The 27,207-nt window shown below is 42.7% G+C and overlaps 1 protein-coding gene across 2 annotated transcripts in view; it reads left to right on the forward strand.

Moving 5' to 3' along the window:
* NELL1 (neural EGFL like 1) overlaps positions 1-27,207 on the forward strand; it is a 455,411-nt gene that overhangs the window by 420,445 nt on the left and 7,759 nt on the right. For both annotated transcript variants that reach the window (XM_075281293.1, XM_075281294.1), the window contains one exon: positions 19,868-20,061. In XM_075281293.1, coding sequence (XP_075137394.1) covers positions 19,868-20,061 — 194 coding nt within the window. The remainder of the gene's footprint in view (positions 1-19,867; positions 20,062-27,207) is intronic.

Raw genomic sequence — 27,207 nt, forward strand, 5'->3', positions numbered from 1 at the left:
TGTATGGGGGTTAGGCCTTTATAATCCTCTTCAGAGCTGAAGTGGTCCCTAAAACATGAGTTTGGGAAATTTTCTTGTAAAATCTGGAAAATCGCTGTTACACCTGTAAGCCTTGTAATGTCCAAAATAAATGAAAGGACCATTAAAAGAAGATGCCAATATAAAGCAGAGATATGGTAGATTATATTTATCAATGTATTTGGGTGGCATGACTATCTGCCTGAAAAGCAGAGCATTTCACATTTTGAAAATTGCAATTTTTTTCCAAATTTCCATCAAATTTCCAAATTTTTTTTTTATAATTAACCCCTTCCCGCCGATGGCACTTTTTGACTTCCTGACCAATCTCGATTTTTCAAAACAGACATGTGTCACTTTATGTGGCAATAACTTTGGAACGCTTTAACTTACCAAAGTGATTTTGAGATTGTTTTTTCGTAACACATTGTACTTCATGTCAGTGGTAAATTTTGGTTGATATGTTTTGTGTTTATGAAAAAATAGGAAATTTGGTGGAAATTTTGAAAAATATACATTTTATAAAATTTGAAACGATGTGCATTGCACACAGATAGTCAGACCGCCAAAATTATATCATAAATCTCATGTCCAAGATCTCTGCTTTATGTCGGCATCAAACTTTAGGCGCTCTTTTATTTTTTTACGGACATTAGAAGGTTTATAAGTGAAACAACAATATTCAAAATTTTCAAGAAATTTCCAAAACCCATTTTTTAAAGGGACTAATCCAGTTATGAAGGGGTTTTGAAAGACCCCTATATTAACCCCCCCCCCCATAAATCACCCCATTTTCAAAACTGCACCCCTTACATAAGCCAAAACAACATATACCTAGTAATTTAACCCTATAAGTGCTTAACAGGAATTAATAGAAAATGGAGGTGAAATTTTCAAATTTGATTTTATTTTACTAATATTTTCGTTTAGCCCTAGAATTTGCACATTCACAAGGGGTTAAAGGAGAAAACGCATCCCATAATTTGTTATGCAAGTTCTCCCGACTGCCATAGTACCCCACTTGTGGGTATAAACTAATATATGGACGCACAGCGAGACGGAGACGCAGGAGGGAAGGCGCGCCAAGGAGCTTTTAGAGGGCAGATCTGGCTGTGATCAGTTTCAGGAACCATGTCGCATTTACAAAGCCCTTGAGGAGTCAAAACAGTGGAAACCCCTAGAAAGTGACCCCATTTTGAAAACCGCACCCCTCAAAGAATTTATCAAGTGATGTAGTGAGCATTAGTAACCCCGAAGTGAATATGTAAGCTGTGCGGAGTAAATTGGCTACACCAAATGCCATTCTAATGACATGGACGGGGAAGAGGGGCATTCTGGGGGATCAGCGCTGGTGTATTCTCTCTCATAAGCTCTAAATATGGGGGGTCCCCTGAAAACGCTCACACAGCTTATACATTTCCTTCTAGTCGCAGCCACTTATGTCCTAATGATTTGGTGACTTTTGGGGGTTTTATCTTCACATTGTACAAGCTAGATTTTTATTTTTATTCTCTGGCAATGTGGCCATATGAGGGCTTGGTGTTTGCAGTATTAGATGTGCTTTTCAATGCCACCATTTTGGTCTCAGGGGTTAACACCCGCGATCGGACCCGGTTCCGACCGCGGGTGTTACGGGGCATTGTCAGCCGTGTATTACAGCTGACACCCGCAGTGCATGGTGCGCACACAGTTTCTGTGTGCGCACCATGCGGTTTGCAGGAAGTCCTTCCTGGCAGCGCCGTACTATTATGGCGGATGTCGGGAAGGGGTTAAATACAAAAATTTTGATCAATGTTTACCTGTAACATGAAGTACAATGTGTAATGCAAAAACAGTCTGAAAATCACTTGTGTAAGGTATAGCGTCTCAAAGGTAATGCCATATAAAGTGACACATGTCAGTTTGGAAAAATGAGGTCTGGTCCTTAAGGCACTTTTAGACCTGGTCCTTAACCGGTGAAGGTTTTATCAATAAGGAATGAAGTATGAAGACATCCTTCAGGAAATAAGCAGGAGAGAAGTCACTACAAACATCCCATCATCTGGCAAGAAACAATCAATCTTTATTTTGGTCGTTTCTTGATTCTATTCTTAGACTTTCTTTTACCACAAGTACAGCTCACTCTGCAGTTCTTCCAAAGTTTTTTCCATCGAGCACGCTTCTTCTTCTTTTTTTTTTTTTTTTGCAGGTATTGGTTTTGGTAGAATTGGTATTGGTTGTCGTAGCTGTTCTAGCTCTCCTCTCTGAATCCACTTTGGGGCATGTCCAGGCCGTATATGGTATAACCATTCTTCTGGGTCGTTGTCGTCATCATCATCGTTGTCTATAAATAGAGAATCCATAATGAGAATAGTTTCAGATATTCAGTGTCCTTCACTTGATGTTTTTGGATTATTTTGGACATTTGAGGTGGGTTCAGTTTCTGCTCTTCATATTGACTATTGTCTCCTAAACTACACCGCTTCTATACGTAGATGGAAACTTCTGGGGCTATAGTACATGTCCTATTTGTACCAGGCGTATAACTACAGGCCATACCTGGGCCCATTGGCAGCAGTGCTATAAGTGACATGTCATAGTTGGGGTGCCATATACACCCGGTGTCAGGGTTATATTCTTACCCGGCTTCTCAACGATTACTTCTTTTAAGGCTTCGTCATCTTTCTCTTCTTTTTTACCTTTTATATATTTGCAGCAGCAGCTGGAATAACAAGAAAAAATCATGAGATACAGCAATATATGGAGCGCCCCCTCCTGGTTATGGGGAGAACCTAGAAGCCCTTCCTCACCTCATGTGTTACTATAGAGGGCACAATACAGGGGGCGCTAGATATCACAGACATGATATGGATCAGATGTAGCACAAGCAGCTTATTACCCAGGAGTCTCATCGCCCCCTGTAGGTCTGACATGATATAACCCTCCACCTCATGATACTATATAACTGTTCTACTGTAGATATTTCATGAAAAGATGCCAGAAACTTACCAAAAACAGATTTTAGCGCAAACCATTAAGACTGGCACGATGATATATGCAAGGTCTGGAAAGAAAGAAACAAGATGGTTGATAAGACATCATGGAATCTGAAAACTCCTCACATAGATCCCTATGGTTGTCATGCTGATAAAACATTCTATTATGGTCAGTCATTGTCAAGGCATGTTGGGAGTTGTAGTTCCCAAACAGCTGGGTCGGAGATAATGGGGCAGATTTATTGTGCTTTATACAACGCAGAAAAAGTCTAAAATTTTTTTGCTCAATTGTTAATTCTGCGTTGCATTCACTGCTTTCCCAAATAGGGGCGTGGCCAGGTTGTACCGGGGGTGGGGCTATCAGATTTATCATCATGTACGCTTGAAATCTGACATAAATGACCCAGGAAATCTTTGGCGGTTATGAAGTGTTGGAGATTTCCCCTGCGGGTGCGTGGTCCGGTGGAGGGTGCGCCACATTTATAAGGGAGTGTTCCTTACCGTAAATGAAGCGCGCCCTCCACTGGCTCAGAGACGGGAGATAAACATGCCAATCCTCATAAATCTGCCCCATGTAGTGTAGGTTGTGAGTGGGATATGTTCTGTACAGTATCATCACCACCACCAGACATATACAACTAGTAGCTACTATACATATACATAGGATGATGTCTACTCACTTGTCTTACTGGAGGAGTCCGGGCGCTGGGTGGCAGTGTAAGTGGTCACTGTCAGAAAGGAATAATACACAAAGGTGAGACCTTATGTTATACCCAATGCCAACACTTATATATTTGTCACTAATACTTTTCACCCCTGAGGGTTTGCTATAATGCCTACAATGCACACATTGTCTGCTGCAGAACCTCTTAGAAATAAATAATCACATTAGAATTACATTAGAATAACACACAAGGAAATTCCTGAACCCACCCCCCTCCCCCTCCAAACAGCCATCTGTAAAGCCCCCCAGTTATGAATGTCCATTACTTACCTGCAGGTGTCATGGTTGGCCTCCCGTCCACACAATTTTGGGAAATTGTCAGAAAAGCTAACAGTAAATTTATCACATCCATCACTATCTCCATCTCTAAAACCCTCAGCTTCCTCCAGTACATTCCCCAAGTTATATAGATTGTACAGTACATTGTGATGTCACCGGGTTCATGATGTCATCAGAATTCTGAGGAATTCTGTACTGTGATAATGTGCTGAATGGCAGGCAGTGTATACAGTGATCACATGACTCTATACAATAGTCAGAGTAGATTTACATCTATATTCTAATAAAATAGCGCCGCTTACTGAGAAGTGACTCCGGATTTCCATAGAAGCCTACTTCATAGAAACTATTGCAATAAAGCCGAAGTCAAGTGAAGGTTGTCCAGCTCTGTAGGGCCCTGTACACATAGGGGCATATATATATATATATATATATATATATATATATATATTCATTCACTAAGCAGCGCCATCATTGCCTAATGCTTTGCTACCATGTAAATAAATGGTGTAACCAGCACTGACGGCAGACAAATATTCCTTGGCTTTAAGGCAGCTGTTCTCAACCTGTGGGTCGCGACCCCGACCAAAACACAGGGGTCGCCTAATGCATACCTCCCAACCGTCCCGGTCGGTGGGAGGTATGTCCCGGTTTCAACTGATCGGCGCCCGGAGGGCTCCTGCTTTAAACGCTGTGCTGCGACTTCTGCAGTGTAGCCGCGATGTGATGACGTCACATTGCAGCTACATCTATATGAGTAGAGACTGAGCGGGTGGCGGAGGAGGTGAGTGTAAGAGGTTTTTTTCGTTTTAGGTGGAACATAATGAAGGGGCAGATGAAATGGGGGACGGCATGACACTGGGGGCAAAGATGAAGGGACATGAAGCTCTGGGCAGAGATGGGGGGACATGAAACTGGGGAAGAGATGGGGGACATGAAACTGTGGGCAGATGAAGGGGGCTACAGCATGACACTGGGGGCATAGATGGGGGGGGACATGAAACTGGGGCCAGAGATGGGGGGACATGAATCTGGGGGCAGAGATGGAGGGGGGGACATGAAACTTGGGGCAGATGGAGGGGTTAAATGAAACTGGGGGAGAGATGGCGAGGGGACATATAATGTCCTGGTGACTGTAGGAGGATTATACTGTGTGGGAGCACATGAAAAATTAATGAGAACGGGCGGAGTCAACATAAAAGTGGGCGGAGCTAATTTCACCACTGCGCGCACTGCATATTTTCTCCCTCTTTCTAATCTTCAAAAGTTGGGAGGTATGCCTAAAGCCATCAGAAAATACATATGTCCGATGGCTTTAGCCACTGAGAAGCCGCGCTACTGTCTGCAGCGGTGCTATTCAGCTGGAACACACGATGTTATGGACGCGTGTTCCAAACTGAATGGGGTCACCGCAACATGAGGAACTGTATTGCGGGGTCACGGCATTAGAAAGGTTGAGAACCACTGCCTTAAGGTGTCATGGTGCTAAGCTATGTTAGTGTGATGCCAATGCCTCTGTCCATGAAAGCGATGTCCACATTTGCCCCGATAAATCTAAAAAAAAAACTGCTTTGCGATAAGTCTGCCTGATAACAGAGAGCAAACACATTCTGTGTAATGGGGTAATCCTGCAGTCTGTTTTTCATTTCACATTACTTTGTGCTAATGTATATAATGTATGTTTATATATACGTGGTAGGTAAGGGGGCGTTCACACTACCGTTGGTGTCCGCTCAGCAGTGTCCGTGGCTATTGTCCGTACAAGATTTTAGGGACAGTATTATAGTAGTTATATTCTTGTACATAGGGGCTGTATTATAGTAGTTATATTCTTGTACATAGGGGGCAGTATTATAGTAGTTATATTCTTGTACATAGGAGGCAGTATTATAGTAGTTATATTCTTGTACAAAGGAGCAGTATTATAGTAGTTATATTCTTGTACATAGGGGGCAGTATTATAGTAGTTATATTCTTGTACATAGGAGGCAGTATTATAGTAGTTATATTCTTGTACATAGGAGCAGTATTATAGTAGTTATATTCTTGTACATAGGAGTAGTATTATAGTAGTTACAGTCCTATGAAAAAGTTTTAATCATTTTTAGTTCTAAATATTTTGGTGTTTATAACAGCCATTTCAGTTTGATATATCTAATAACTGATGGACACAGTAATATTTCAGGATTGAAATGAGGTTTATTGTACTAACAGAAAATGTGCAATATGCATTAAACCAAAATTTGACCGGTGCAAAAGTATGGGCACCTCAACAGAAAAGTGACATTAATATTTAGTAGATCCTCCTTTTGCAAAGATAACAGCCTCTAGTCGCTTCCTGTAGCTTTTAATCAGTTCCTGGATCCTGGATAAAGGTATTTTGGACAAACAATTCAAGTTCAGTTAAGTTAGATGGTCGCCGAGCATGGACAGCCCGCTTCAAATCATCCCACAGATGTTCAATGATATTCAGGTCTGGGGACTGGGATGGCCATTCCAGAACATTGTAATTGTTCCTCTGCATGAATGCCTGAGTTGATTTGGAGCAGTGTTTTGGATCATTGTCTTGCTGAAATATCCATCCCTGGCGTAACTTCAACTTCGTCACTGATTCTTGAACATTATTCTCAAGAATCTGCTGATACTGAGTGGAATCCATGCGACCCTCAACTTTAACAAGATTCCCAGTGCTGGCATTGGCCACACAGCCCCAAAGCATGATGGAACCTCCACCAAATTTTACAGTGGGTAGCATGTGTTTTTCTTGGAATGCTGTTTCTTTTTGGACGCCATGCATAACGCCTTTTTTTATAACCAAACAACTCAATTTTTGTTTCCAAAATGAAGCTGCCTTGTCCAAATGTGCTTTTGCATACCTCAGGCAACTCTATTTGTGGCGTACGTGCAGAAACGGCTTCTTTCTCATCACTCTCCCATACAGCTTCTCCTTGTGCAAAGTGCGCTGTATAGTTGACCGATGCACAGTGACACCATCTGCAGCAAGATGATGCTGCAGCTCTTTGGAGGTGGTCTGTGGATTGTCCTTGACTGTTCTCACTATTCTTCTTCTCTGCCTTTCTGATATTTTTCTTGGCCTGCCACTTCTGGGCTTAACAAGAACTGTCCCTGTGGTCTTCCATTTCCTTACTATGTTCCTCACAGTGGAAACTGACAGGTTAAATCTCTGAGACAACTTTTTGTATCCTTCCCCTGAACAACTATGTTGAACAATCTTTGTTTTCAGATCATTTGAGAGTTGTTTTGAGTAGCCCATGATGCCACTCTTCAGAGGAGATTCAAATAGGAGATCAACTTGCAATTGGCCACCTTAAATACCTTTTCTTATGATTGGATACATCTGGCTATGAAGTTCAAAGCTCACTGAGGTTACAAAACCAATTTTGTGCTTCAGTAAGTCAGTAAAAAGTAGTTAGGGGAATTCAAATCAATAAAATGATAAGGGTGCCCATACTTTTGCACCGGTCAAATTTTGGTTTAATGCATATTGCACATTTTCTGTTAGTACAATAAACCTCATTTCAATCCTGAAATATTACTGTGTCCATCAGTTATTAGATATATCAAACTGAAATGGCTGCTGCAAACACCAAAATATTTAGAACAAAAAATGATTAAGATTAATAGGGGTGCCCAAACTTTTTCATAGGACTGTATATTCTTGTACATAGGAGCAGTATTATGGTAGTTATATTCTTGTACATAGGAGTAGTATTATAGTAGTTATATTCTTGTACATAGGAGCAGTATTATAGTAGTTATATTCTTGTATATAGGAACAGTATTATAGTAGTTATATTCTTGTACATAGGGGGCAGTATTATAGTAGTTATATTCTTGTACTTAGGAGCAGTATTATAGTAGTTATATTCTTGTACATAGGAGTAGTATTGTAGTAGTTATATTCTTGTACATAGGAGTAGTATTATAGTAGTTATATTCTTGTACATAGGAGCAGTATTATAGTAGTTATATTCTTGTACATAGGGGCAGTATTATAGTAGTTATATTCTTGTACTTAGGAGCAGTATTATAGTAGTTATATTCTTGTACATAGGAGTAGTATTGTAGTAGTTATATTCTTGTACATAGGAGGTAGTATTATAGTAGTTATATTCTTGTACACAGGAGCAGTATTATAGTAGTTATATTCTTGTACATATGAGCAGTATTATAGTAGTTATATTCTTGTACATAGGAGCAGTATTATGGTAGTTATATTCTTGTACATAGGAGTAGTATTATAGTAGTTATATTCTTGTACATAGGAGCAGTATTATAGTAGTTATATTCTTGTATATAGGAACAGTATTATAGTAGTTATATTCTTGTACATAGGGGGCAGTATTATAGTAGTTATATTCTTGTACTTAGGAGCAGTATTATAGTAGTTATATTCTTGTACATAGGAGTAGTATTGTAGTAGTTATATTCTTGTACATAGGAGGTAGTATTATAGTAGTTATATTCTTGTACATAGGAGCAGTATTATAGTAGTTATATTCTTGTACATAGGGGCAGTATTATAGTAGTTATATTCTTGTACTTAGGAGCAGTATTATAGTAGTTATATTCTTGTACATAGGAGTAGTATTGTAGTAGTTATATTCTTGTACATTGGAGGTAGTATTATAGTAGTTATATTCTTGTACACAGGAGCAGTATTATAGTAGTTATATTCTTGTACATATGAGCAGTATTATAGTAGTTATATTCTTGTACATAGGACCAGTATTATAATAGTTATATTCTTGTACATAGGGGCAGTATTATAGTAGTTATATTCTTGTACATAGGGGGCAGTATTATAGTAGTCATATCCTGTTACATAGAGGCAGTATTATAGTAGTTATATTCTTGTACACAGAGGGCAGTATTATAGTAGTTATATTCTTGTACATAGGAGCAGTATTATAGTAGTTATATTCTTGTACATAGAAGTAGTATTATAGTAGTTATATTCTTGTACATAGGGGGCAGTATTATAGTAGTTATATTCTTGTACATAGGGGGCAGTATTATAGTAGTCATATCCTGTTACATAGAGGCAGTATTATAGTAGTTATATTCTTGTACACAGAGGGCAGTATTATAGTAGTTATATTCTTGTACATAGGAGCAGTATTATAGTAGTTATATTCTTGTACATAGAAGTAGTATTATAGTAGTTATATTCTTGTACATAGGGGGCAGTATTATAGTAGTTATATTCTTGTACATAGGAGCAGTATTATAGTAGTTATATTCTTGTATATAGGAGCAGTAATATAGTAGTTATATTCTTGTACATAGGGGGCAGTATTATAGTAGTTATATTCTTGTACACAGGAGCAGTATTATAGTAGTTATATTCTTGTACATAGGAGTAGTATTATAGTAGTTATATTCTTGTACATAGGACCAGTATTATAGTAGTTATATTCTTACACATAGGAGTAGTATTATAGTAGTCATATCCTGTTACATAGAGGCAGTATTATAGTAGTTATATTCTTGTACACAGAGGGCAGTATTATAGTAGTTATATTCTTGTACATAGGAGCAGTATTATAGTAGTTATATTCTTGTAGATAGAAGTAGTATTATAGTAGTTATATTCTTGTACATAGGGGAAGTATTATAGTAGTTATATTCTTGTACATAGGAGCAGTATTATAGTAGTTATATTCTTGTACATAGGAGCAGTATTATAGTAGTTATATTCTTGTACATACAGGGGTGAACCTGCCCCTTTCGCCGCCCGAGGCGAACGACAGAAAGCCGTCCACCCCCTTCCCGGGAGGAGGGGGCGGGGATAAGTGAAGGGGGCGGGGCTTGGTGCTGTTCGCAGGCATGGAGAGGACCTGTTCTCTGCCTGAGCATGAGGGGAGGCTGCTGGAGCAACGCTGCTCCAGTGTCCTCCCCAATCCACCGCTCGGTGCTAAGCCAGTCCAGGACAGCTTGTCCTGGACTGGCTTAGGTAAGCAAAAATGCCACCCTCCCTGAGGCCCTGGCATAGTGCCGCCTGAAGCGGTCGCTTCAGGTCGCCTCATGGGAGGTGCGGCGCTGTGTACATAGGAGCAGTATTCTAGTAGTTATATTCTTGTACATAGGGGGCAGTATTCTAGTAGTTATATTCTTGTACATAGGAGCAGTATTATAGTAGTTATACTCTTGTACATAGGAGCAGTATTATAGTAGTTATATTCTTGTACATAGGAGGCAGTATTATAGTAGTTATATTCTTGTACATAGGAGCAGTATTATAGTAGTTATATTCTTGTACATAGGAGTAGTATTATAGTAGTCATATCCTGTTACATAGGAGGCAGTATTATAATAGATGTATTCTTGTACACAGGAGGCAGTATGTTAATGTTTTTACTCTTTCCATAGTCATGTATTTGTGCTGATCTTATAATAACAGTACTTTAGGAAGATGATTGCAACCTTTACAAATGTAATTTGGAAGCCAAGTTGTTATCACACAGCATGGATAGAAGTTCTTGTCACTATGAATATCTTGCAATAAAGACATTCTTTGGTACTGAGAGACCACGGGAAATAAACTGCTCAAAAATGTCAAATGTAAATAGTGGGGAATAATTGAGTCTGGGTTGGAGGAGTTATTAATCTGATACAATGTTGCTTTTCATACTCTGCAATGTTCTGTGTGTGGAGACGTCAGTAACAGATTACATCTAATCGTCAGGAGTTCTCCACATTGGATTTGGACAATGAAAAGGCCTTGTTTGCAGATTTTCGCCTCTCGAGCTCTGCCTGCTGATTGGTGGACTGAACGCCACTATTACAGACTAGGCACCAGTCAAGCAGGCTTATTCCTATTGTGTTATTACAAGCTCTGCGACTTAATGGCCTCGGGAAGTGAACAACTTGCTGTGTGCACAGAGGCAAATGTGAATATGAAGTAAATTTCTGCAGAATTCTCCCTCTTCCGCTATTATTGATCCAAACAGCGCTGGTACTGTCAGAAAACTACAGACGAAACACTCCCCTGGCTCTCCAACTTCTCATATCCCCTTGTATTCACATATCAGACCTTATTACAGCCATGTGACACTAGGGACATCACTAACGCCAGATATTACACATATATTACCAGTGTGACAACCCCTTCAGATCCTGTAAAATATATATATATATATATATATATATATATATATATACCCCTGTATGTGATAGAAACACCCCTAACACCCCTGCTTCATATACCCTAATCTGTAGTATACTCCTTACAGAACCCAATATTATCATCCCTATTTCTTATAGAGAGACCCCCCATATCATTAGTTTTGTATACACCTGTATATACCTACACATTCTATTTTATATACCTCTTTCTCTTATGTATATATAAATGCACACACACTGATGTAGCAGAGTTAACCTGAACTTCTGCAGTGAGATATGTCATATATAACCTTATAGATGATACAAACACACCCCTGTATTGTATAAAACTAGATATAACTACACATCCTGTAATATATAACCCTATATATGATAGAGAAACCATTATACAACTGTATTATATATACTGTTATAGTACAATACTCTGTATTTTAAACTATAATATATTATATAGACACACACCTACTATCTTTGTATTGTATACAACCTTTATATAATAACTATACTTTGTATAGTATACTACTATATATAACAGATATGTCCCTACAACCACTGTATATGATATGGACAGACTCCTACAACCTCAATATTATACATACCTGTATATAATAGCTTCACTCAGTAGTATATGCTGCCATATTTGATATAGACACACCCCTTTAACCTCAGTATAACACACCTATGTATATATAATAACTTCACTCATATATACTGCTATATATGATATAGACAGACCCTATAACCTCAGTATAACACACCTATGTATATATAATAACTTCACTCATATATACTGCTATATATGATATAGACAGACCCTATAACCTCAGTATTATACACATCTATATATAATAACTAGAGATGAGCGAACAGTGTTCTATCGAACACATGTTCGATCGGATATCAGGGTGTTCGCCATGTTCGAATCGAATCGAACACCACGTGGTAAAGTGCGCCAAAATTCGATTCCCCTCCCACCTTCCCTGGCGCCTTTTTTGCACCAATAACAGCGCAGGGGAGGTGGGACAGGAACTACGACACTGGGGGCATTGAAAAAAATTGGAAAAAGTCATTGGCTGCCGAAATCAGGTGACCTCCATTTTAGACGAATAGTGGATTTCAAATCCGGGTCATATGAGAATGTGAACTTTGTGACTATGAGACAGGGATAGCTGTACAGGCAGGGATAGCTAGGGATAACCTTTATTTAGGGGGGAATGTTATTAAAAATAACTTTTTGGGGCTCTATCGGGTGTGTAATTGTGATTTTTGTGAGATAAACTTTTTCCCATAGGGATGCATTGGCCAGCGCTGATTGGCCGAATTCCGTACTCTGGCCAATCAGTGCTGGCCAATGCATTCTATTAGCTTGATGAAGCAGAGTGTGCACAAGGGTTCAAGCGCACCCTCGGCTCTGATGTAGCAGAGCCGAGGCTGCACAAGGGTTCAAGCGCACCCTCGGCTCTGATGTAGGAGAGCCGAGGGTGCACTTGAACCCTTGTGCACCCTCAGCTCTGCTACATCAGAGCCGAGGGTGCGCTTGAACCCTTGTGCACACTCTGCTTCATCAAGCTAATAGAATGCATTGGCCAGCGCTGATTGGCCAATGTATTCTATTAGCCTGATGAAGTAGAGCTGAATGTGTGTGCTAAGCACACACATTCAGCTCTACTTCATCGGGCTAATAGAATGCATTGGCCAGCGCTGATTGGCCAGAGTACGGAACTCGACCAATCAGCGCTGGCTCTGCTGGAGGAGGCGGAGTCTAAGATCGCTCCACACCAGTCTCCATTCAGGTCCGACCTTAGACTCCGCCTCCTCCGGCAGAGCCAGCGCTGATTGGCCGAAGGCTGGCCAATGCATTCCTATGCGAATGCAGAGACTTAGCAGTGCTGAGTCAGTTTTGCTCAACTACACATCTGATGCACACTCGGCACTGCTACATCAGATGTAGCAATCTGATGTAGCAGAGCCGAGGGTGCACTAGAACCCCTGTGCAAACTCAGTTCACGCTAATAGAATGCATTGGCCAGCGCTGATTGGCCAATGCATTCTATTAGCCCGATGAAGTAGAGCTGAATGTGTGTGCTAAGCACACACATTCAGCACTGCTTCATCAAGCCAATACAATGCATTAGCCAGTGCTGATTGGCCAGAGTACGGAATTCGGCCAATCAGCGCTGGCTCTGCTGGAGGAGGCGGAGTCTAAGGTCGGACCTGAATGGAGACTGGTGTGGAGCGATCTTAGACTCCGCCTCCTCCAGCAGAGCCAGCGCTGATTGGTCGAGTTCCGTACTCTGGCCAATCAGCGCTGGCCAATGCATTCTATTAGCCCGATGAAGTAGAGCTGAATGTGTGTGCTTAGCACACACATTCAGCTCTACTTCATCAGGCTAATAGAATACATTGGCCAATCAGCGCTGGCCAATGCATTCTATTAGCTTGATGAAGCAGAGTGTGCACAAGGGTTCAAGCGCACCCTCGGCTCTGATGTAGCAGAGCTGAGGGTGCACAAGGGTTCAAGTGCACCCTCGGCTCTCCTACATCAGAGCCGAGGGTGCGCTTGAACCCTTGTGCACACTCTGCTTCATCAAGCTAATAGAATGCATTGGCCAGCACTGATTGGCCAGAGTACGGAATTCGGCCAATCAGCGCTGGCCAATGCATTCTATTAGCCCGATGAAGTAGAGCTGAATGTGTGTGCTAAGCACACACATTCAGCACTGCTTCATCACGCCAATACAATGCATTAGCCAGTGCTGATTGGCCAGAGTACGGAATTCGGCCAATCAGCGCTGGCTCTGCTGGAGGAGGCGGAGTCTAAGATCGCTCCACACCAGTCTCCATTCAGGTCCGACCTTAGACTCCGCCTCCTCCAGCAGAGCCAGCGCTGATTGGTCGAGTTCCGTACTCTGGCCAATCAGCGCTGGCCAATGCATTCTATTAGCCCGATGAAGTAGAGCTGAATGTGTGTGCTTAGCACACACATTCAGCTCTACTTCATCGGGCTAATAGAATGCATTGGCCAGCGCTGATTGGCCGAATTCCGTACTCTGGCCAATCAGCACTGGCTAATGCATTGTATTGGCTTGATGAAGCAGTGCTGAATGTGTGTGCTTAGCACACACATTCAGCTCTACTTCATCGGGCTAATAGAATGCATTGGCCAATCAGCGCTGGCCAATGCATTCTATTAGCGTGAACTGAGTTTGCACAGGGGTTCTAGTGCACCCTCGGCTCTGCTACATCAGATTGCTACATCTGATGTAGCAGTGCCGAGTGTGCATCAGATGTGTAGTTGAGCAAAACTGACTCAGCACTGCTAAGTCTGCATTCGCATAGGAATGCATTGGCCAGCCTTCGGCCAATCAGCGCTGGCTCTGCCGGAGGAGGCGGAGTCTAAGGTCGGACCTGAATGGAGACTGGTGTGGAGCGACCTTAGACTCCGCCTCCTCCAGCAGAGCCAGCGCTGATTGGTCGAGTTCCGTACTCTGGCCAATCAGCACTGGCCAATGCATTTCTATGGGGAAAAGTTAGCTTGCGAAAATCGCAAACTGACAGGGATTTCCATGAAATAAAGTGACTTTTATGCCCCCAGACATGCTTCCCCTGCTGTCCCAGTGTCATTCCAGGGTGTTGGTATCATTTCCTGGGGTGTCATAGTGGACTTGGTGACCCTCCAGACACGAATTTGGGTTTCCCCCTTAACGAGTTTATGTTCCCCATAGACTATAATGGGGTTCGAAACCCATTCGAACACTCGAACAGTGAGCGGCTGTTCGAATCGAATTTCGAACCTCGAACATTTTAGTGTTCGCTCATCTCTAATAATAACTTTACTCAGTAGTATACACTGCTATATATGATATAGACACGCCCTAGTGTATATACTGTTTATATGTTGTTTCCTCTGCCCTCTGACCGGGTCGGTCTTCCCGCGGTGCACAGAGCTGGCAATCGGCTAATAGGTTACCGTCGTTCACACTTTGCCTCCCCGGAGAAATGTATAATACATTAAGTTGGCTTTGTTCAGTGCAAACAAGTCTGTGTTACGGAGAATATGAGTAATGCCGCCATCTATAATTGCCAACATCTGGCTTTCTATAAATCTGCTAAATTGCAAGGAAGGCGAATTAGATTTTAGTGTCATAAGTAAAGCAATTACAGGCTGTCTACCGGCGAGCGGCCCCCGAGTTCATCCGTAAAGCCCTGTCAGCGTTGTATGGCGAGCCCCATCCCGCACCTTGGCCCCTTAATCCGGTTTTCCTAAGACATGTTTACATCGCGTTGTCCAATTACTCCCAAGCAGCTCCTGTACAACAAAGCCGACATGTTAATATATTTTCCAGGTAGAAGTGAGAATCAATTTTTAGAATATTCGCCGGTTTAACCGCCCATGGTCTGATTGAGCGCGCTCAGAGATCGCCGGCGAATAAAGGCATCGCATACAAGGCTGAAGTATGATCCAATTAGATGGTAATGCGTGTCCATCCCCCGATCCTTAATATACCATTGATTTTCTGCCGGTGATGAATATTATCTGTAAAATTGGTTTCATCCACTGAACGTCTCTCTCCAGTAGAGCAGATCATACACCGCGACTGTAAATGCGCCTTACGTCTCATAGAATTCCCATATCTGTAAGATTCCTGTGCCGTCCATAACTGGACAACATTTTGGAAACGAGTAACATGGAGATGTGAAATACGGTAACTGAGAGAGCCCGATCCAGACAAGGTGAAAGCTCTCCAAATAGGGATTAATGGATGTGTCTGGGGGCTTGTAATTCACTGATAAATCTATAGGATCGATTTCTGCCGCTGCGACTGTAACTTCCATCAAATGACAAACGTGAAATACTTGACCCTTTGTTTTTAACTTTGCTCAGAGCTTTACAGCTGCCGCCTGACATTGTGCGCACATTTTAAAAGAAATATGTCACCAGTAGAGATGAGCGAGTATATTCGATCGAATACCTCCCCTGCATAGTTATTGGTGTAAAAAAGCGCCAGAGAAGGTGGGAGGGGCATCGAATTTTTACTGCGTTTACCGCGTGGTATTCGACAGATTACACCAATAACCATGCAATACTACTTGCTCATCTCTAGTCACCAGAAAATTAAACCAACTTTCTATGCTATAATAGAATTTTTAATATATGATATATATATATATATATATATATATATATATATATATATATATATATATAAAATTTTGTTACATTTTTCAGGTCCCTTTGTTTTAATGTGCAATTTTGACTCTGACCTCTAAACCTGAGGACTTTTCTTTGTAGCAGCCACCTCATTTACATCACACAGGATTACTATAGAAGATAACACTTCTGACATCATTCTATAACTACTGACATTCGAGGCGGTCACAGCTTGACTCCTCCCCCTCCCTGCATAGAGCATGCCTAGAAAACTCTCCCATAGACCTCACTGAGTCGGATCCACACTATTGCTGCCTATGGCCGGGGCTGTGCTGTAAAGCAGATCACTGAATGCCGTTAACAGAGCAGAAGAGAAACTCAAGCAACATGGCCGCCCCTATAATCATGGAAAGGAAATAGAATAGAAAATCTACAATCAGAAATAAAAACAAATTAGAAAAAAATAATAGATTTCTCTAATAGGCTTTAGTAAATAAATTTTAAAAATGGTGACAAATTCCCTTTAAGGAACTTATTTCCCTTCCTTTAGATGAATCCCCCAGTCTAGTGAAAGGAAACCATTGTACAATATGTAATATTCTAAGATCAAATCTTCAAGATCTTACTGCACAGAAGCAGGGTTGGGGGGATATCGTCACTCCTTAGGGAGAGACCACCATGTAGGTGTGTGGACTGTTATTAAGCCATATGTGCTCCACTGTGAGGGATCATGGGAAGAGTAACCCTGTCTAGAAGCCTCTTCCCTCTGCCAAGTCAGTCTTCTCTACGCTAGGCTGAAGAGATCCAAATAGATCGAAACAGCTGTCCTCGGCTGAGAGACTGTACTTGGTAAAATCCCACATCGTTGCAGCAAAGGCCTCTGGGAAGGTCAGGCATGATGTTAAAGGGAGCGCCCCCTAGTGGGCTGCATGACTGAGTCACTGTCTTCCTATTTACATCATGGAAGACAGATTTGGATACACAGAAGCATTTATAGTTTCCCTCTGACCTCTCTACCTGGAGTCAGGACAAGTGTAATCTTCTTCATAATGCACAATATTTAGCTCAGAAATTGCCCAAAATGATAGATAGTAACAAACCTCTAGCTGTGCGGTGTATGTCTGTGTATAATTTTGCAATGATTGGTGAAATAATATGAATAGTAGTGAAGATAGATATGTACATGCATAGGTGTAACTACCAGGATAGCAGGGGGCCAACGACATGGGGGGCCTATTTCTAAGCAGACATACAATATAGTTAGTGTTTAGCACTGTAGCCTTGCAGCGCTGGAGTCCTGTGTTCAAATTTGGCCATGAACAAGACCTGCAAGGAGATAATATGTTCTGATAGGGAATGTAGATTGTGAGCCCTATATGAGACAGGACTGACAATATCTGTAAAGTGCTGCAGAATATAATGGCGCTATATAAGGGTATGCTCACACAGTGATAAATGAAAAGGAATTCCTCTACGTTTTTGGCCATGGTTAACCGGTAAGCCAATGCAGGCCATTAGTATTCTGTTGCGACTTTCTGCTGCTGTTTTGGCCCAGGTGAGTCTCAGGGCTCGCTCACATCTGTGCCCGGTCTCCGTTCTGCAGGTTTCCATTTCCTGCACAAAACAGAGGCAGGAGACGGAAACCTGCAGGACTCTTTCATACACATTCATTTGAATGGGTTTGAAAGATGTCCGGTCGTGAGCGCCGGTGAGCGTTTTATGCTCTCCGCCGCTATCATAGTGTGGGACAAGTTGTAGAACTACATGTCCCAGCAGCACTACAGTCACCGGTGTGAAACATTTCAGAAGCTCTTTCCCTGTGTTCCCTCTTCTGCCCCCTCTTCCCCCCCCCCCCCCTTTTATTTATTTCTCTTTCGGGTGGTAAATCTGTGTTGCGATTGTACTGCCCATGCCGTAAATCTGCACAATGAAAAGTTACATTTTAAAGTAATTGCTGTGTTTTGTGGGAGGAAAAACATCACTTGTGAGGATTGCCACACATTATTATGTGTTAGAGATTCTAAAATTGACTTACGAGGAGTTTTATGAATCCGAGCGTGCGCGGGCCTGCGTTTTATTGTGCTAGCATATTTCATAACAGCAGCTGTGCACGAGGAGGAACTTTAAAAGAACTTTATGCTTTTGTTTGGTGGCGCACGTAATAAAGCTACAAAGGGCAAAAACTAGACCAGGTATACAGTCTGCAGCGGTCACGTAAAACGCACCTGCTCCCGAACAACATTGTTATAGGACCTAGAATTATCCATACTAGGTTCAGGACCATTGTCAGCTTTGGTTTTATTGCCATGCATATGACATTATTGCATATGAATGTAGTCTGCCTATTGGTGGCGCTGTTTCATTGCATTCTATAGCAAGAATTCAGGTGGTCGTGTTGGCAGCTCACAATAAAATGGAGCCCCAGCACTTTGTCACTTTCAATCAGCAGGGACTTGTATATGACTTGATATATCCAAAGGCTGAAAACCTGTATATACCAAAAACTTCTCACAACTGAAAATTTGTTACAGATGAATCCATTCTAGACATATCTCCAGCATAAGAGTCTCTCCTGTCCTGATAGTTACAATGTATCCGTTCAGGTATTTATTAAATGGATTGCATTTCTTAATCTTCTTGATGCTTCTTCGTACCTCATAAGTGTCCCTGATTTTGGGTGCTGTTCCTGCTGTCCCGGATGGGCACTGTATGGTGGTATTATTGGAGCACTACATAGCTGTATGGCTGAACTTCTTCCACCATGCACAATATTTTGCCACGTTTCAAGCCTGGCTTGTGAGTGTTGGTGCAGCACTATTACAGTGTGACAATGTGGCAGAGATATGATGTGACGTGTGACATATTCTCCGGCGCTGCTAACTGCAGCCTTCTTATCCCCATCACTGCGCTGTATCTCATCATCACCTCCGGTACAATTGTATCAGTGATCGTCTCCTGAATGTCACCGAATCAAAACAAGACGTGTAGAACATTCTGTAAGAGATCCGAAGGCGCAGATACCAGGAAACCTCTACGGAGAGCAGATTTATCTCACAGAACGGTCCTACTAAAAACAGGGATTATCCCGACTTATCTCATCATAAGGACTTGCCCTAGAAATATTAAAGAACAGGATAGAGAAACATAATGTTGTATACTTGTTGGTCGGACCCTAATATGGCAAGTACCCCCTTAGTAAACCTTGGCCTTTTTTGATGACTTTACCACTGGTGTCCGCACCAAATCTGGCCTATGTGCTGTGCGGTACCGGCCTGCTGCAGGCTATGAGCCGACAATCAACGCCAAGTGTCTTTAGTACATTTGACTACACTGTTACAGTTTATTACTCCTCCATTCACATCCAAAGCGGCTACTAAAATTCTAACGGTTGTCAATATATATTGCTATCCATCTATGCCTCGCAGTCCTGACCTTACAGCTATAATAGTGGAGCTTTCATCTGAATTCACCACAATCACTACTCTCAAATGTTTGAATGCAGATTTGGAAGTGACTAGAGCAGAATACACAATGTCATAAAATAAACTGAATCACGCTTTGCTTTTGCAGATATTGATGAATGCGCCTTACGGACTCACACGTGCTGGAACGATTCGGCTTGTGTTAACTTAGAAGGCGGCTTTGACTGTCTGTGTGCGTCTGGGCCATCTTGTACCGGAGACTGTCCTCATGAAGGAGGGCTGAAACGCAACGGCCAAGTCTGGACGCTAAAAGAAGATAGATGCTCTGTGTGTTCTTGCAAGGTAAATCCAAAGATAACGCAACTGATACATTGTTACATTTTAGGTTGTAAGTTGCCACTGCTCCTACTGTATACACGGTGATCAATGACAGTCCTGCTCTGACCAACACTGTGCAGTGGTCATCAAGGGGTTAAAGGGCAGGTACACAGCTGATATGTCTTTGAGACAAGCTACGGTATGTGTCCATGAGCTGACAACTGGGGTGATACTTAAGGCTCTGTTCCCACGGAGTAGTGTGCCGCGTATTCAGACACGTATGTCAGAGTGTGAGTGCTCAGAACAGATCCCATTCACTTCAATGTGTGCCAGCTTACGGGTGCTACACATTGAAATCAATTGGAGGCTTTTTAACCCATTGATTTCAATGTGTAGCACGCGTGAGCCAGCACGCATTGAAGTGAATGGGATCTGTTTTGAGCGCTCACACTCTGACACTTGTAGACGTGTCTGAATTTGCGGCACGTTACTCCGTGGGAACGGAGCCTTAGACTGTTCCCCATAGAATGTTCATAAAGGATCCAATATCTGTAAAGAATAGATAGGCGATGTGACTCTCTCCTTACACCGCTAGTAAATGACACCACATTTCTCCAAAGGTTGTGGATGGTATTGCAGAACTGTCTAATTTACTTTAATAAAGCCAAGTTGTCTTACCAGACACAACCATGGACTATGCTGTATCTGGAAGAAAACTTTCTTTAAGCAGTTTTACTAATTCTTGGACACAACCCATAGACAGGTGTCCATTTTTCTTCTCTTTGCAATATTGCAGTGAAGTTCAGATCCATATGCAGGTTCTCATAACCGTTAAAATAGAGACCAGGCCAAGCTAGAATAGGCCCCTCTGTCCGGGGACCCCATAGAATAGTATTTATGCCCGTGTGCCTTCCCCTGTAGTGATGTTCGTTCCTACCTGCAGCCCCCCATCAAGTTTCAGGGGAATATGACTCCCCTCCTCATCCTCATAACACCTATTAACCCCGCTACAGTTTTGGATGAGCAGAGCTTGAGCATTACTGTTCACCCTGAATACAGCTTACTCAGAGACACTGTAACATTAAATAGCTCAAATAAGACCAAGATCTTGTCTGCAGCCGCCATAGATTTAGAGATATCACCGGTTAAAGCGGAGCTGCGTATACTCACACTTTCACTTTATCCAGTGCGCAGACACAGGGAGAGGAGAACATCATTTTGTTATTCTCCTGTCACTTCATGTAGCCCCAGAGGAGGGGATACCACAGACTTATGTTCATGATATCACTTGCCATTGATCCCCTTATATACTGCGATCATTTTATAGAAAAACAAAACCCAGAATTGGTATCAGCACATCTGTAACAATCCTTAAAATAAAATGAGTATGTTATTTATTCTATATGGTAAACCTTAAAATTCAGATGCCGGAATTAATGTTTTCTGATCATTTCACCTCTCAAAAACAAAAAGTAATAAAAAAAAATACCTTCTGTACCCACAAAATACAAGGTCTCGTAAAACTACATTGAAATAAAATGTGAAAAGTTATCGAAGTGGAAATGCAGAGAGGGATAAAATGTTACTGGCTTCAGGCTAAAATAGATCGCTAAAGGGATAAATGCACATAAAGGTCCCGGAGTTATGTGTTGTGTTGTGTTATATTTATTTCAGCTGTAAATACAAAATCGTCAATAAAACCACAATTTTGGGAGGGTTTTAGCAATTTTAATGTTTCATCATGTTCACCTCTTTGTACCCTTCCATACTTACCTCTCCATTGATTTTGGTGCAGTTGGAATTTTTTTCTCTAGCCCCCCACCATTCCTGAGCAATCGGAGATGCTTCAGCACCCAGTATAGTAGTTAAGCTCTCTACTGTCTGGTGGGTGGACTTGGGCTGGAGAAGACAGTCTGGGATCCACCCACTTGACAGTAGACTGCCTACTTAGCATATTGGGTGCTGAAACTAACAGCAGTAATTGCTCAGGAACCGTTGGGGCTAGAGAAAAAAAATCCAACTGTGTTGAGCACCACTGAGTAGGGGGCGGTCACAGTGATGTTCATGAAAGGTCCTATTTAATTTTTGGGTCAATGATTGGGCCAGCCTGATCTTTTCTATAGCGTGAGTTGTCCTTATGGTACCTCCATGGTCAAAACCATGAGACAACATGGACCCCAACACCAAGGGAACCCCAGTAAATAAGCGGCAGTGGAGCTTTACTGCGGAGGCTCCACACAAAGCTGAGTTACCTGTTCTAGTCATCGCTCTGGTTTCCTCGTGACTGACGGTAACTGAGACTGTAGAAACATCCGGAGAATTAAATGGGATATGCAAATGCGGAACACATTGGAGGCCAACACCTGCGGCGGCATTTTCCGCACATTACTTTGGGGTGTCTGTTTCAGAAGAAGCAAATCTCCAGCCTGGAATCATTTATAAGTGACACTTTACAGATTAGTTTAATATGCAGCTTTCTATTTTGGAGTCGACAACACAGCTGTGTGAATGAGAGCGAAGCAAAAGTGGAGAAAAGATAAAAATACTCTCAGAACTTTACAGCCAAAACTTTCTGAGCTGCATCTGATAGTACAAGGGGCAGGCACTGACCTGGTAATATAAGAGCAGCAGTCACTGGGTAAGGGAGGAACACTGCACTATGGGTGGGGAAGGGGAGTCCTAATTACCCCCCATCTATTAGGCAAAGCAGAGACTCCTCCTTGTAAAGACCTGTTCTAGATCTGAGGATCCTGGGCCTCTGAGCAACTCCTTTATGTATAGTAAGATGATAGAGAGGGGAAAACTCAAGACCCCCCCATTAGGCAGGTACCTAGGACGCAGTGACTCTATCCATCACCTTAATTGGGGCATATGGAGAAAATCGGGGGAGTCTTGGTCCATTAGGTAGACTTATTGCAAAGAATTAAACCTCTGGAGAACCGAGTGACAACACCTTGTGTGGTATTGCAGCTCGGCCCATTCACTGCTGTGCTCAGTCCAGTGCCCATGCTGCTTTATTACTAAGTGTATTATTGACATGCTGCGATTTCACAACATGGGGCCCCGTCCTCAAAGGGTTTTTCCAGGCCTTAGAAGAGGTTACCAGTATGTAATCTATGATGGTCTGACACCTGGGACACCCACAGACCAGCTGCATGAAGAGATCATGTGAGTGTTGCCTCATCCCTATGCCGATGACGTCACGTTCATTAGTCACATGGAACAGTAGCAGCTCAGTCCTATGCAAGTGAATCTGCAGTACCAGGCACGGCCACTATACAATGTACGGCACTGTCCTCAGTATACAGTAAAGAGACCACAGAACTCACCTGAACATTGCAGCTTCTTCAACCAGCTGTTTGATGGCGATGACCTGTCGTTACGATACGTCATCACCACATCTCTTCTGGAAAACTTTTTCGTAAAGGGCTTGCACAGGATTAGAAAAACATGGCTGCTTTCTTCCAAAAACAGCACCCAGGTTGTGTTTGCTGTTCAGCTTAGTTCTACTTAGCTGCAATACTGGTAATGTCCCAAGGACAGGTGTAGCGCTGTTTCTGGGGAAAAATCAGCCATTTTTTTTTTTTAATACTATACAATTCCTTTAAAAGAACAGACTCCATGGGGGGTTAAAGTAAGAATCCCTGTGTCATGCTCCGCCCCTCATGCCCTGAACTAGGCATAATACAATGAGATTTGCTCGGAGTTTTCCTTTAAGACCGTGGCGTCTAGCGTAGATTGCTCCAGCCGCGTTGCATTTGGACAGTACAGCTTTAAGTCGTTACAGTGTAGCGGCGCAGGCCTTGCACGCTTTATGATTTCACAGGAGAGAGGGGCAGCGGCTGCCAACATTCACCGGGAGGGATGGTGGCGGTATTAATAATGATGGAGCGCTTAGCAGTTGGGAATCAATGAGCGAGTCATTTGTAATCACCCTTATAATTTACGGCTCCTTCTTCTCCACGTTGGGCCAGTAATTTAGCATCATAAATAAATTACACGACGCGTTTCATACCCACATCCCATTGCTAGGACAGGAAAACAACACGAGCCGACCATCATCACTTCTCACTCTCCAAATGCAGTAAATTTTATTAAATGCTTGCTTTTTGCAGGCCGGTGCTCAGCGCTTTATCAGCTTTCGGTGACTTTTTATTGTGACGAGCGTTAATATTTTGCCAGTTATTAGCCGGGGGACGAGGACTTTGCACCTGTCGCTGCGGCAGCCGGGGTAATGACAAGTAATACCGCCACCGTCATTATGGCTGTGAATATCGGAGATGATAGTAATTGAATGCACTGAGAATTGAGGGAACGTGGCAGGTAATGACTGTGGGGATATTGCTTCAGCATTGACCTTATTCAACCCAGCCATCTGCGGAGAGACAGCACACCATATGCCACCTGTATGCGGAGGACAGGCTGCAGTCCGGATGGTTAACGGTTCAGGAAGCGGAGGGGGGCGATATGGACACTCAGGATACGGCACAGCTCCTGCTCTAATAATGCTGGCTTCAAATATGGCCTTGCAGTGCGTCTGGGAAGGTGCAGGTGGGTATTTGGGGTCTAGTAAAGTGTCATACCTACCCCATGGGAAGGAGAGGACACTTCATCCACCACTAGGGGGAAGTCACTTCATACGGATATATACAGCTCTCATTCAGTTTAATACAAGATGTATAAATTCATATGCAGTGAGCTCCCCCTAGTGGAGGGTGAAGGCAGTCAGTATTGTATCAATTATAAGGCTGTAGGAGGATATACGGTGACAAACAAATAGAAGGGAACTTGATGGATTTTTCCCAGGCTTACTAGACCGTAGAATGGGTCGTCAATTGAAGAACGGCGGGGGTCTGACACTGTGAACCATCACTGATCAGCTCGTTGAAGAGGTCTCAGCATTGGGCCTCACCCAAGAAAATCAAGGATGGCACCACACACTGTATAGTGGCTGTGCTTGGTATTGTAGCTCAGCCCTATTCACTTGAATGGGACCGGGTTGCGAACAGGTGACGTGACTGTGACTACTGCTGCTTCAAACAGCTGATCGGGGGGAAAGACCCCTAGTTGTGGACCCCTATGAATCTTTAATTGGGGACCCATCTTAAGGACAGGTCATCAATTAACAAAACTCTCCTTTAAGGATCCGAGTGCCCCCGCAGTTCAGAGTATTTCAGGAATCTTCTAGGGGGCAGGGACGTGATCACTTGTATGGTGATATTAGGAAGGACAGGACTGTTTTTGACAGTAGTGTAAAGAGAAGAATGGAAAGCATGGGGTAAGAGCTAGGAGGTGGAAAGAGCAGGGTTGCCAGCAGCACAGAGCATTTCAGAACTATGTGGTTCTTTAAAGTCGACAGAAACCAGTCCACCTCGGAGATGACATCAGTGAGGACTTGGCTGTATGTGACAGGAATGTCATGGTGTGAAAGTTAAATAGTAGGTGCCGGGTTCTCAGCAGCACAAAGTATTTGAGCAAGGCGACTGGTTATGGCCCAGAATGTCGTAAGATCAGTTATTTCTCTTTGATGTGAATTACAGCTGACCGGTCTATGTACATGCTGTGGATCTGCTCATTGTACTGAGCAGACACAATCCCAGGCACCCCGTATTAGAGCGGCATGCTGAGATTTGTAGTCTCTCCGCAGATAATAAGCCTCTGGCTGAACACGATCATTAGTCACTTGTTCATATAGACTTGTACAAGTCTTCACAGTGAACACAGCACCTGGAGAGAAGATAGCAAAATAATTAATCCCTATGTGCGCCTCCATATAGGCGAGATTGTGCTTATGCTGCAGAAACGAAAAAGCAAGGACGGCGCCCGTGTCTGGGCTGCACTTATACTGAAGCGTCACATGGATGACTGCAGGGGGGTAGAGGCAGGAGATGTCATCATGGCGTGCCAGAAAATGGTTAAAATGGGGCGTGGCTAGACAGATTGTTTGATATTGCAACATATGCAGCAATGTGCAAAAGTTTTAGACAGGTGTGGAGAAAATGCTGCACAGTAAGAAAGCTATATATCAGAAATAGAAGGGTTAATAGTTTATTTTATGAAGTGAATGAAGAAAAGAGAAATGTAATTCCCAGCAATATTTGGTGTGACCTTTGCCCTTTAGAGGAGAAGTCTGAACGCAATGGTATAGCCTTAATCTCATCATCATTCAGTCCATCTGGGACGACAGAAGGATTGGAGCAAGCCTACATCCACAGAAGATCTGGGCTTAGTTCTCCAAGATGGTGGCAGGAACGACCTACCTTCAGCTGTATAGGATTACAAACGCATGGCTGCTTTCTTGTAGAAACAGCACCAACACTGTCCACAGATGGTGTCTGGTATTGCAGCTCTGTTCCATTCCCTTCAATGGAGATGAGATGTAATACTGGATATAACCTGAGAACAGGTGTGGTGCTGTTTCTGAGAAATTCATATGTTTACGCCACTTTTTTGGTGTAAAATACTTGCCACATTCGTCATCATTTCTGCCACAAAAGTGCCATGAATGGAGACAAAGTTTACGCCAGTGTAGGTGTGAGGCCGCCCCTAATTCATGATGAGGTGCAGCAGGCCACATCCAGTTTCTACCATGGATTGCCTATCCTTCTGCTATACCATCAGTATTAGATCTGCAGGGTTCCCGGGTGTCAGACCTAAGATCTAATATCGATGACCTATCCGGCTGCAGCAGATCAGTGTGACTCACATGCCGCTCCACTCACTTGTCATATACACTTTAGTGTCTGGTATAGGTACTGCAGTGCTATCCCATAGTCTTCAATGGGGCAGGGCTGTAGTATAAAAACCCGCCACTACAGTCTGTACGGTGAGTGAGCGCCATGGCTCCTGGGACATAACTGTGAGACTCGCCCTCTCAGCTGTCGGACCCTGCAGATCTAATATTGATAACCAATCCTTAGGCATCGTAGGATAGTAGAAACCAAATAACCTTTCAAAGACCGGTGAACCCCCCACAAAGTGTTTTGAAATCTGAATGGGATTTTAAAGTGGGGGCACAGGAAAGCTGGGTGACTCCTGAGTCTTAGCAGATGATATGGACGTCCTTCATCGAGGAAACTGGGTCATGTGGAGTAATATTTAGGGCGAGCTGACTCGTGTAGTTCTGCAGTCCTGACAGCTGTCTGCGAGGTTTTTAATGAAGTGTTCCTT

The sequence above is a fragment of the Leptodactylus fuscus genome, chromosome 7, assembly GCF_031893055.1.
Source record: "Leptodactylus fuscus isolate aLepFus1 chromosome 7, aLepFus1.hap2, whole genome shotgun sequence".
Classification (NCBI taxonomy): Eukaryota; Metazoa; Chordata; class Amphibia; order Anura; family Leptodactylidae; genus Leptodactylus; species Leptodactylus fuscus.